The sequence below is a fragment of the Salvelinus namaycush genome, chromosome 8 (assembly GCF_016432855.1).
Source record: "Salvelinus namaycush isolate Seneca chromosome 8, SaNama_1.0, whole genome shotgun sequence".
Classification (NCBI taxonomy): Eukaryota; Metazoa; Chordata; class Actinopteri; order Salmoniformes; family Salmonidae; genus Salvelinus; species Salvelinus namaycush.
In genome coordinates this window covers 61,260,263-61,273,364 of record NC_052314.1, presented here as the reverse complement: position 1 = coordinate 61,273,364, position 13,102 = coordinate 61,260,263, and the positions used below count along the sequence as shown (strand labels likewise).

Below are 13,102 nucleotides of genomic sequence, written 5' to 3'. Positions count from 1 at the left end.
GGAGGTAAGGACATCCTGGACTTGGGAAGAGATAATGGCAGGAGACGAAAGCCTTCCATGGAAGCAGACGCAAGGAAGGACAGCGACGACGCCGGGGTTCGCGGCCACGATGCAAGCCTTAGAAGCAGCCTCAAAACATTTTTTTGGGGGGGAACACGGGGTGGTCGGCGAAGTTGAGGGGTGAGTCAGAGACCGTCGAGGAGTTATTGGTTAAATTGGAGGAGAGTGAACGGAGGGGAGAGTTAGATACCTTTGAGGAGTTGTTTGATAAATTGGAGGAGAGTGAAGCGAGAGAGCTGTGGGTTTGGCGTAGTATGCACGGCATTCGCCCTGATGAGCGTGTTTGCCGTCTGATGCCACCTGTGCCAGCTCCCCATACTCGTACTGAGGAGTGTGTCATTTGTCCGGTACCATGTGTGCCGGCTCTACGCACCAGGTCTCCAGTGCGCCTCCACAGCCCAGTACGTCCTGTGCTAGCTCCCCCCACTCACCGTGCGGAGTGTGTCATCGTTCCGGCACCATCTGTGCCAGCTCTACGCACCAGGTCTCCAGTGCGTCTCCACAGCCCAGTACGTCCTGTGCCTCCTCCTCGCACTCTCCCTCAAGTGCGCCTTCCCAGTCAGGTACGTCCTGTGCCTGTGTAGCAGTGTGATGTTGTTCCCCTAGATTACGCACCAAATTGCACACAAGGACCAATTCAAATAGGCCAGGTCAAGAGGGGATGTTAATAATCTGATAATAATAATAATAATTCAGTGTATTTTTTTATTTAATTACAGCTGCATAGCTAATGTTTTTATTTGGTGAACAAACACTTTTTCATACCAATATTGTACATACAAGTGATTGTAAAAGTTTTGTATATTTTGGTTTGGCCCATCGCGGGTTATCTGTATTCCCATACCACTTTATCGTTCTCTTTTGCCTGACCCTCGGCTAGCAAGGTATGTTGTCCTTGGCTCCGAAACTGTTTAATATAAAACCGTCATAAGGTTATACAATGTACTGTTTTGCAACCATACGTTTGTTATAGTGTGGACAGTGTAGGAATTTATGTTAACAAGTTTCACAGAGCTCACTGACTGGGGTATCTGTTGTAACTTCTGAGTACTTGTGACAGTGGTTGAGTGAGTGTCCATGTGCTCGCGCAGGTGCCGGAGAGCTGTGACTGCACCAAGGGTAACGTGTGTGTTGTCTCTTCGTGTGCAGGTATGTCTTTTATTTTGTCAGAATTATGTTCTGTATAGTTTTACTTGTATATGCTGTTGTGCAGCGAGTGTGTGCACGCAGCACCTGTTAATTCCTTTTGGCGCTCTTTTGCCTGACCCTCGGCTAGCAAGGTGCCGGAGAGCTGTGACTGCACCAAGGGTAACGTGTGTGTTGTCTCTTCGTGTGCAGCAAGGTGCCGGAGAGCTGTGACTGCACCAAGGGTAACGTGTGTGTTGTCTCTTCGTGTGCAGGGCAAATAAAAAGAGTTCAACGAGCAGACCGTCAGTTGTGGCAGCGTCCTAATTGAAAACACACAACGCAGAACGAACCACGCTACAAACTGGTGCCGCGACCTGCCGACTGGTTAGCTCAAGCTGACCACCGGAGCTGTGCATGTGGAGGAGATGCGCGACCCGCGCATGCGCACTTGTTGATGGTTTGCTATAAGTGAATGTATACTGTAAATAGTGAAGGTGAATGTAGCATATTCACTAGATAATTGTATTGGCGTTTATTTGCATGTTTTAAGGGAATTTGTTTATTGCATTTTTTTTGTATTTGTATGCAGTAAATTACATTGTAGTTTAGTTCTCTATTGAGCCATGGAAGACTCTCAAGTCCATAAGATGAGTTATGCTGGGGATTTTGGTGTGGTTAGTGTGGGTAGAGGGAGGGGTGTCCATGCATTTACACCATTGGTACAGTCAGCTCCTGGGAGTAGAGTGGCTGCTAGTCCTGAGTTTACAAGCACTGGGAGGGGTAGGCTGTTTACTCCACCTGACCAGGGTCTCCCACCTCTGTCTCTTGATGTACCATTGTCCCAAGTCCTCAGTAATAATGGGACACCGAGTCAGCTTAGTGACCTTATTAAGCAGATTGGTTCAGAGATAGGAGAATCTATCAGAGCGAGTTTACTGCAGCCTGGGGCTTCAAGTCTTTCTCCTGCCCATTCCCCTGACCAATCCCAGCAGTTTCCCCTGCCTGAACAATGTGGGTCAACTTTTATTGATGCGTCCAAGCTGAATCTGGTTGTGAAGTCAGAGGTTAGTGCTCCACCTTTCTTCAGGGGTGATGGCTCAGATAAGTACTCTGTCCTGGAGTGGGAGGAGCTAATGGGAGTCTACCTAGAGAAGAGGGGTTACACTGGGTCTGAGAATGTTGGGGAGGTGATGTCTAGGCTCATGGGGAGGGCACGGGATGTGACCAAAGTCTGGATGCGTAACAACCCTGTTGTCACAGATGTTAAGGCAGTGTTCAGTGTTCTCAAGCAACACTTTGGGGATACTGTCTACTCAGGTATGCCATTAGCTGATTTCTATTCAATGAGACCATATGCTAATGAGGGTCCACTAGATTTCTGGATTAGGCTTAACAAAGCTGCAGAGGCAGCTGAACAGTACCTTGTAAGTGAGGGTAGAACCTTGCCCAATCAGTGCTCAGAGTTGGCAGTCATGTTTGTACGCAACTGTCCTGATAAAGAGTTGGCCCAAGTGTTCAAATGCAAACCCCTTCGTGACTGGACAGCCAGTGAGGTACAGGATCGTTTGGATGAACTGTTAAGGGAGCGTAAAGCATGTAGAACACAACTTTCACAGCAGGTGGCTGCTGTCTTCGACTCCCCCCAGGAGGAAGTGGATCCTGAGAGCAGACCTAATGTGTCATCTTTTTCTCGATGTGGCCGTGAACCAGAACAGGCCCAATCTGTATCTGAGGGTGGGACATTAGAGAAAGTTTTGAGTATGCTAGAGAAGGCTCTTGTCAGCAATACTCAGTCTGTGAACAGAGGGCCCCGTAAACAGTTCCCCAAACGTGAGCGTGAGTGCGCTGTCTGTGGAAGCACTAATCACTGGACCAAAGCTCACTGTCAGATGCACCAGCTGTGTTTCAAGTGCTTCTCTCCTGGCCACATGAGCTTTGACTGTAGTGAGACTGGGAAGCGAAAGAGCCCTGTATGTGGACAGACTGGCAGGTCTCAGGAAAACTAGAAAGTCTCCATTCTGAGGAGGGCAATGTGAGGCAGTCTAATTTTTCCTCCACTGATGATGATATCCAATCTGTTTATTCTTATTTTTGTGAGTCAGTACCCAAGAACAACACAGTAATTTTTCAGAACACAATGAGAATTTCTCAGAATGACAGTTTGTTTTACACCACCGTGCTAGTACAGGATAAAGTTGAGCTGAAGGGGATGTTAGATAGTGGGTCCATGGCTACTACTCTGCGCGCAGATATTGTACCTCGGTTGAGGGAGGCAGGAGTGGTAGAGGGGAACTTTCTAGCTCCTTCAGACATCATACTGGTGGGTTGTGGTGGGACGCAAACTAGCCCAGTGGGCATGTGTGACTTGAAACTACAGCTTTATGGCTTCAGTTATGTAGTCCCAGTGCTGATTGTAGATGGGCAGGTTGATGAACTCATTGTTGGCACTAACGTGTTGAAGTCTCTGATTAGACAGTTCAAATCAAATGACAGCTACTGGCGGGTGGTGGGTACGCCAGGTCCCTCTGGCCAGTGTGAGGACAGCCAGTTCCTGCGTCTCCTATCAAATCTGGAGAGATGGAGAGGAGACTCCATCCCAGATAAAGTGGGCACCATTAAGTTGAAGAGGGCAGTAACGCTCCAACCCATGAGTGAGCATCTGGTGTGGGGCCGCTTACCCCCAAAGACAAAACTCTCTGTGGGCAGTACTGTTGTTGTCGAGCCCAGCACGTCTCGTTGTGTGAATCGACACATACTAGTAGGGAGAGTAGTTACGCCTCTGTGGGGGGATGGATGGCTCCCTGTGAAGATTGTGAATCCAACAACTTCGCCAGTTACCCTGAGACGAAATGCTAAAGTGGCAGATGTGTACCCTTGTATTGCATTGGAGGATTTTGATGATGTCAAGCAGCAAGCTGCTTACCAGAACGTGGCAAAAGTACAATGTGACAGCTCACATGGCAGTCTTACAGCTAAGAGTTCAGTTGGTGGCAGTGTAGTTAATGACAACAGTACACTGAGCAATCTTGGACTTCAAGGCCTGTCTGTTGAGGAGTGTCCAGTTTCACAGTTCTGGAAAGACAAACTTGTCGGTTTAATTGAGAAGTATGACACGGTGTTCTCTAGACATAGCCTGGATTGTGGAGAGGCAAAAGAGTTCTGCCATCGCATACGGCTGACTGATGACCGCCCATTTCGATTACCTTATCGTAGGCTTTCTCCAGCTGATTACCAAAAACTCAGGGAAACACTGGATGATATGGAGGAAAAGGAAATCGTCAGAAAATCCAGCAGCGAGTATGCCTCACCATTGGTGCTGGTATGGAAAAAGAATGGGGACTTGCGTCTATGTACTGACTTTAGGTGGTTAAACGCCCGCACAGTGAAGGATGCTCATCCACTGCCTCATCAGGCTGATGTACTGGCGGCGCTGGGAGGTAATGCCTTCTTCAGCACAATGGACTTGACATCAGGGTACTACAATGTGCCACTGCATGAAGAGGATAAGAAATACACTGCCTTTTCCTCTCCTTTAGGTCTGCACGAGTACAATCGTTTGCCTCAGGGCCTTTGCAACAGCCCAGCTACTTTTATGAGAATGATGCTGACCATCTTTGGGGACCAAAACTTTCTAAGTCTCCTTTGCTATTTGGATGATCTGATGGTTTTTGCTAAGACGGAGGAAGAGAGTCTGCAGAGACTTGAGATGGTTTTCCAGCGGTTGCAGGAGCACAATCTTAAACTGTCTCCGTCTAAGTGCAAGTTTTTGAGGAGGTCTGTTAAGTTTTTGGGCCACATCATTTCTCAGGAGGGCGTAGCCACTGATCCTGCTAAGGTTCAAACCATTTTGAATGTGACTGAGAGTGAGATGATGGAAGCTGATGGTGTCACTCCGTCTCCTAGCAAAATCCGTTCTTTCCTTGGTATGGTAGTATACTATCAACACTACATTGAGAATTGTTCCATGGTTGCTAGGCCATTGTTTCAGCTGACTACAGGTCAGAAGAAGCCTAGGAGAGGCAAGGGCAGAAAGAGGCCTGGTCCCTCTCGCAGGCTCACTGCTGCAGACTGGACTGCCGAATGTCAACTCGCTTTTGAAGCTTTGAAAGCAGCACTAGTTGACCAGGCACTGCTGGCTCATCCAGATTTTTCTCAGCCATTTTTGCTTTCTGTTGATGCATCTACTAGTGGTTTGGGAGCTGTACTATCCCAAGTGCAAGATGGGAAGGCCATAGCCAGGCCAATAGCTTTTGCTAGTAAATCTCTTAATCATGCACAATCCAAGTATCCTGCTCACCGGCTGGAATTTCTAGCCATGAAATGGGCCATTCATGATAAGTTCAGCCATTGGCTGCGAGGGCATAAGTTTACGGTGTGGACCGACAACAATCCACTCAAATATATTCTTACAAAGCCGAGACTTGATGCATGTGAGCAGAGATGGGTTGCAAAGCTGGCACCTTTTGATTTTGATATCCAGTACATACCAGGGCCCAAGAATGTCATTGCTGATGCTTTGAGCAGAGAGCCATTTGTCCGCTCCAAAGTTCTGCACCGACTGACAAGAATTCCATATGATGTCCTGCTGGAGGAAGCCAGAGGTCTTCGACTGGATGATGTACAAGACATGTTCCGTCTCTCCTGTGAGCAGCCCGAGGCTGGCTGTGGAACGTCTATGGCTCCTGGGAGTGAGTTGAGTAGAGCTGGAGACGATGTCAGTGGGTTGGTTTCCTGTGAAGAGGTGTCTGCTGTCCTCCAGGCCCATCGCCGATGGGATGATGGTGCCACAGTGAGGGCCGTTTCACATGTGCAGCACCTTGAGAAGTTGATGTCCATGGGTCAGAGCCCTTTACCTGTCCTTACACACAAGGAGCTGTATGATAACCAGTCACTGGATCCTATCATCAGCAGAGTAATGTTCTTTGTAGATAGAGGCCGGCGCCCATCTAGGAGAGAGCGAGTCTTTGAAGCTAAAGAAACAGTTTATACTCTAAGACAGTGGGGGAAACTCACCACGCGGTTAGGGATTCTGTATCGTGTCTCAAAACACCCAGTGAGTAAGAAGAAAATATTCCAGTATGTTGTACCTGTGTCTTTGAGAGGCCTTGTGTTGAAGGGAGTTCATGATGATGCTGGTCATCAGGGTCAGCAGCGCACATTGTGGCTCACGAGACAGCGGTTTTACTGGGAATCTATGGAGAAGGATGTCAAGGAATACGTGGCCCACTGTAAGAGATGTGTGTTGAGTAAAGCACCTGAGCCTGAAGCAAGAGCTCCACTTGTCTCCATTGTGACAACGGCACCTTTAGAACTTGTGTGTATTGATTTCTGGACGGCCGAAGATTCAAACAACAAGTCTATTGATGTGTTAGTAGTGACTGATCACTTTACTAAGCTGGCCTGTGCGTATCCATGTCCAAACCAGTCTGCTAAGACTGTTGCTCGTGTTCTCTGGAATAATTTCTTCTGCATTTATGGGTTCGCTGATTGCATCCATTCTGACAGGGGTGCTAACTTTGAGAGTTTACTTATTGCAGAATTACTTCAGTTATCTGGTGTTGAAAAGTCCCACACCACACCTTATCATCCCATGGGTAACGGTCAAGCAGAACGTCTGAATCGCACACTGGGTGGGATGATTAGAGCTCTGCCAGCTAGGTCTAAGGCTAAATGGCCTCAGATGTTGAACACATTGACATTCTCCTATAACTGCACTGTTCATGAGACTACTGGGTTTCCACCCTTCTTCTTGATGTTCGGACGCACCCCTAGGTTGCCGGTAGATGTTATGTTTGAAAGTGTGCTGTTGGATGGGGACACAGTAGATGTGGATAAGTATGTCCAGTCTCTGGGTGAGGATCTGAGAGAGGCCATGACATTGGCCCAGCAGCATGCCAGTAAGCAACAAAAGAGACAAGCCGAGGTCTACAACAGACGGTCTAAGGGTCACTCGGTGCAGAAGGGAGATAGAGTTCTACTTGCTAACAAGGGGGAGAGGGGCAAGAAGAAACTGGCTGATCGCTGGGAGAGTGTGGTGTACATAGTGGTTGCAAAGAACAGCTCACTGAACACATATCGTATCCAACACCCTACCACTGGACGCATCAAAACTGTGCATAGGAACCTGATTATGCCAGTCAACTTTCTGCCTTTACCTTCGTGGGAGGAACCTGAGGGTCACGGATCTCTATCGAGTGGTGACGTGATCTCTGAGATGTCTGCAAAGTCCAGCCAAATGGATGGGAGTGACGCCAGGACTGTCCACTGGGTAGCAGGCCTTCCTGAGTCTTCTGGGAGGATACTCCAAGAGGATGGTGAAGTCCCGGCTGATGGAAGTGAGGTGGAACAACCGTATGAAGTCCCCTTAAGTGAGGTGTGCTCAGCAGAAGTGGACCAGAGAGATATCCCCGAAGCCTACAAGAGTTCTGATTGCGAAACTCCATTCAGTGTGGATGATGTTACCTTGGTTGAAGATGCTTCGTCAGTGTGGTCTGTGACAATCTACCAGGATTCTGATCAGTCGTCTGACACTACTAGTGTTGAGTCGGTAACTGAAAGTGTGCTGGCTCCGGAGATGCGGATCTGTAGTACTCCCCATCCTGAGGTTAGACCTCTGAGCAGGGTTAGTGCTGTCTGTGACATTCCTGCTAGGTTTGTGGGTGAGGGTGTTCGGACTAGACTAGGTAGACTTATTAAGCCAGTGGATAGGCTAATCCAAACTATGTCTACACAGGAAATGAAACAGTTCTTGGTTTCTCAGTGACGGTAGGATATTGCCTACCTTTTCTTTTGTAGGAATGTAGGAATCTAAGCATGTCTTAGAATGATTTGTGGGTTTGTCTAATATATTTGACAATTCATGTAACTTTGTGTGTAGTCCATCGGCATAAAATGTATATGGCATTTTTCGTATACGGTTGAATAAGGGATTAGCTACCCCTTATTTTTCCTAATCCTTCGCGGGATAGCTTTTCAGCTGATCGACCATTTGTGGGTCTAGAATTAAGGGACTACACTGGGTTACTCTGTCGCCCTGTGGGTGTGAATTTTTTTTCTTTCTTTGCTTTGTTACCTTTGAGGTAATGTGTTTTGTTTTGGGCCTATAATCTAGTGTAAAACAGTGGGGGTGAATGTAGCAGTGTGATGTTGTTCCCCTAGATTACGCACCAAATTGCACACAAGGACCAATTCAAATAGGCCAGGTCAAGAGGGGATGTTAATAATCTGATAATAATAATAATAATTCAGTGTATTTTTTTATTTAATTACAGCTGCATAGCTAATGTTTTTATTTGGTGAACAAACACTTTTTCATACCAATATTGTACATACAAGTGATTGTAAAAGTTTTGTATATTTTGGTTTGGCCCATCGCGGGTTATCTGTATTCCCATACCACTTTATCGTTCTCTTTTGCCTGACCCTCGGCTAGCAAGGTATGTTGTCCTTGGCTCCGAAACTGTTTAATATAAAACCGTCATAAGGTTATACAATGTACTGTTTTGCAACCATACGTTTGTTATAGTGTGGACAGTGTAGGAATTTATGTTAACAAGTTTCACAGAGCTCACTGACTGGGGTATCTGTTGTAACTTCTGAGTACTTGTGACAGTGGTTGAGTGAGTGTCCATGTGCTCGCGCAGGTGCCGGAGAGCTGTGACTGCACCAAGGGTAACGTGTGTGTTGTCTCTTCGTGTGCAGGTATTGTTATGCTGGTGAATGAGGACCCAAAAGCGACGTAATAGAAACAGAGTCTTTATTCCAGTCTTAAACAAACAATGATTCTCCTGGATATTATCAAAGGTAAATCCAAAACAGGAAACTGAAATCCTCTCGTCAGTAGAGAGGAACGACTGGAGACGCGACCACAGACTGCAGGTCGCTACAGGAAGGCACAGGCCGTAGCTGACATAGACACCTGCTCACACGCAGCATCTGAAGAAGGCAAAAACACGACAGGGCGGAACAAGGACACAGAACAGCAAACATCAAACAAGAATCCGACAAGGACAGAAGCGGAAGACAGAGGGAGAAATAGGGACTCTAATCAGAGGGTAAAATAGGGGACAGGTGTGAAAGAGTAACTGAGGTAGTTAGGAGAATGGGAAACAGCTGGGAGCAGGAACGGAACGATAGAGAGAGAGAGCGAGAGAGGGAGAGAGGGAGGGGGAGAGAGAGGGATAGAAAGAGGGAAAGAACCTAATAAGACCAGCAGAGGGAAGCACAGGGACAAGACATGATGATCAATGACAAAACATGACAGTACCCCCCCACTCACCGAGCGCCTCCTGGCGCACTCGAGGAGGAACCCTGGCGGCAACGAAGGAAATCATCAATCAACGAACGGTCCAGCACGTCCCGAGATGGAACCCAACTCCTCTCCTCAGGACCGTAACCCTCCCAATCTACTAAGTACTGGTGACCACGTCCCCGAGAACGCATGTCCATGATCTTCCGTACCTTGTAAATAGGTGCGCCCTCGACAAAGACGGGGGGGGGGGAGGGAAGACGAACGGGGGCGCGAAGAAAAGGCTTGACACAGGAGACATGGAAGACAGGGTGGACGCGACGAAGATGTCGCGGAAGAAGCAGTCGCACAGCGACAGGATTAACGACCTGAGAGACACGGAACGGACCAATGAACCGCGGAGTCAACTTGCGAGAAGCTGTCGTAAGGGGAAGGTTACGAGTGGAAAGCCACACTCTCTGACCGCGACAATACCTAGGACTCTTAATCCTACGTTTATTGGCGGCTCTCACAGTCTGCGCCCTGTAACGGCAAAGTGCAGACCTGACCCTCCTCCAGGTGCGCTCACAACGTTGGACAAAAGCCTGAGCGGAGGGAACGCTGGACTCGGCGAGCTGGGACGAGAACAGAGGAGGCTGGTACCCAAGACTACTCTGAAACGGAGATAGCCCGGTAGCAGACGAAGGAAGCGAGTTGTGGGCGTACTCAGCCCAGGGGAGCTGTTCTGCCCAAGACGCAGGGTTTCGAAATGAAAGGCTGCGTAATATGCGACCAATCGACTGATTGGCCCTCTCTGCTTGACCGTTAGACTGGGGATGAAACCCGGAAGAGAGACTGACGGAAGCACCGATCAACCGACAGAACTCCCTCCAAAACTGTGACGTGAATTGCGGGCCTCTGTCTGAAACGGCGTCTAACGGGAGGCCATGAATTCTGAACACATTCTCAATGATGATTTGTGCCGTCTCCTTAGCGGAAGGAAGCTTAGCGAGGGGAATGAAATGTGCCGCCTTAGAGAACCTATCGATAACCGTAAGAATCACAGTCTTCCCCGCAGACGAAGGCAGACCGGTCATAAAGTCTAAGGCGATGTGAGACCATGGTCGAGAAGGAATGGGAAGCGGTCTGAGACGACCGGCAGGAGGAGAGTTACCCGACTTAGTCTGCGCGCAGTCCGAACAAGCAGCCACGAAACGGCGCGTGTCCCGCTCCTGAGTAGGCCACCAAAACCGCTGGCGAATAGAAGCAAGCGTACCCCGAACGCCGGGGTGGCCAGCTAACTTGGCAGAGTGAGCCCACTGAAGAACAGCCAGACGAGTAGAGACAGGAACGAACAGAAGGTTACTAGGACAAGCGCGCGGCGACGCAGTGTGAGTGAGTGCTTGCTTTACCTGTCTCTCAATTCCCCAGACAGTCAACCCGACAACACGCCCTTCAGGGAGAATCCCCTCGGGGTCGGTAGAAGCCACAGAAGAACTAAAGAGACGGGATAAGGCATCAGGCTTGGTGTTCTTATTTCCCGGGCGATAGGAAATCACGAACTCGAAACGCGCGAAAAACAACGCCCAACGAGCTTGACGAGCATTAAGTCGTTTGGCAGAACGGATGTACTCAAGGTTCTTATGGTCAGTCCAAACGACAAAAGGGACGGTCGCCCCCTCCAACCACTGTCGCCATTCGCCTAAGGCTAAGCGGATGGCGAGCAGTTCGCGGTTACCCACATCGTAGTTGCGTTCCGATGGCGACAGGCGATGAGAAAAGTAAGCGCAAGGATGGACCTTATCGTCAGAATGGAAGCGCTGGGACAGAATGGCTCCCACGCCCACCTCTGAAGCGTCAACCTCGACAATGAATTGTTTAGTGACGTCAGGAGTAACAAGGATAGGGGCGGATGTAAAACGCTTCTTGAGGAGATCAAAAGCTCCCTGGGCGGAACCGGACCACTTAAAGCAAGTCTTGACAGAAGTCAGAGCTGTGAGAGGGGCAGCCACTTGACCGAAATTACGAATGAAACGCCGATAGAAATTAGCGAAACCGAGAAAGCGCTGCAACTCGACACGTGACTTAGGGACGGGCCAATCGCTGACAGCCTGGACCTTAGCGGGATCCATCTGAATGCCTTCAGCGGAAATAACAGAACCGAGAAATGTGACAGAGGAGACATGAAAGGCGCACTTCTCAGCCTTCACGTAGAGACAATTCTCTAAAAGGCGCTGGAGTACACGTCGAACGTGCTGAACATGAATCTCGAGAGACGGTGAAAAAATCAGGATATCGTCAAGGTAAACGAAAACAAAGATGTTCAGCATGTCTCTCAGTACATCATTAACTAATGCCTGAAAGACAGCTGGAGCATTAGCGAGACCGAACGGCAGAACCCGGTATTCAAAATGCCCTAACGGAGTGTTAAACGCCGTTTTCCACTCGTCCCCCTCTCTGATGCGCACGAGATGGTAAGCGTTGCGAAGGTCCAACTTAGTAAAGAACCTGGCTCCCTGCAGAATCTCGAAGGCTGACGACATAAGGGGAAGCGGATAACGATTCTTAACCGTTATGTCATTCAGCCCTCGATAATCCACGCAGGGGCGCAGAGTACCGTCCTTCTTCTTAACAAAGAAAAACCCCGCTCCGGCGGGAGAGGAAGAAGGCACCACGGTACCGGCGTCGAGAGAAACAGACAGATAATCCTCGAGAGCCTTACGTTCGGGAGCCGACAGAGAGTATAGTCTACCCCGAGGGGGAGTGGTCCCCGGAAGGAGATCAATACAACAATCATACGACCGGTGAGGAGGAAGAGAGTTGGCTCTGGACCGACTGAAGACCGTGCGCAGATCATGATATTCCTCCGGCACTCCTGTCAAATCACCAGGTTCCTCCTGAGTAGAGGGGACAGAAGAAACAGGAGGAATAGCAGACATTAAACACTTCACATGACAAGAAACGTTCCAGGATAGGATAGAATTACTAGACCAATTAATAGAAGGATTATGACATACTAGCCAGGGATGACCCAAAACAACAGGTGTAAAAGGTGAACGAAAAATCAAAAAGGAAATGGTCTCACTGTGGTTACCAGATACTGTGAGGGTTAAAGGTAGTGTCTCACATCTGATACTGGGGAGAAGACTACCATCTAAGGCGAACATGGGCGTGGGCTTTCCTAACTGTCTGAGAGGAATGTCATGTTTCCGAGCCCATGCTTCGTCCATAAAACAACCCTCAGCCCCAGAGTCTATCAAGGCACTGCAGGAAGCAGCCGAACCGGTCCAGCGTAGATGGACCGACAAGGTAGTACAGGATCTTGATGGAGAGACTTGAGTAGTAGCGCTCACCAGTAGCCCTCCGCTTACTGATGAGCTCTGGCTTTTACTGGACATGACATGACAAAATGTCCAGCAGAACCGCAATAGAGGCAAAGGCGGTTGGTGATTCTCCATTCCCTCTCCTTAGTCGAGATGCGAATACCTCCCAGCTGCATGGACTCAGTCTCTGAGCCGGTGGGAGGAGATGGTTGAGAAGCGGAGAGGGGAAACACCGTTAACGCGAGCTCTCTTCCACGAGCTCGGTGACGAAGATCTACCCGTCGTTCTATGCGGATGGCGAGTGCAATCAAAGAGTCCACGCTGGAAGGAACCTCCCGGGAGAGAATCTCATCCTTAACCTCAG

General features: G+C 48.9%; 1 protein-coding gene across 1 annotated transcript in view; it reads right to left on the bottom strand.

Moving 5' to 3' along the window:
* LOC120052232 (neuronal membrane glycoprotein M6-a-like) overlaps positions 1 to 5,953 on the bottom strand; it is an 83,610-nt gene extending 77,657 nt beyond the window's left edge. The window contains exons 1-2 of the mRNA XM_038999054.1: positions 5,752 to 5,953; positions 3,686 to 3,757 (exon numbers count right to left, since the gene is read on the bottom strand). Coding sequence (XP_038854982.1) covers positions 3,686 to 3,757; positions 5,752 to 5,953 — 274 coding nt within the window. The remainder of the gene's footprint in view (positions 1 to 3,685; positions 3,758 to 5,751) is intronic.
* Positions 5,954 to 13,102: the final 7,149 nt, after the last annotated feature.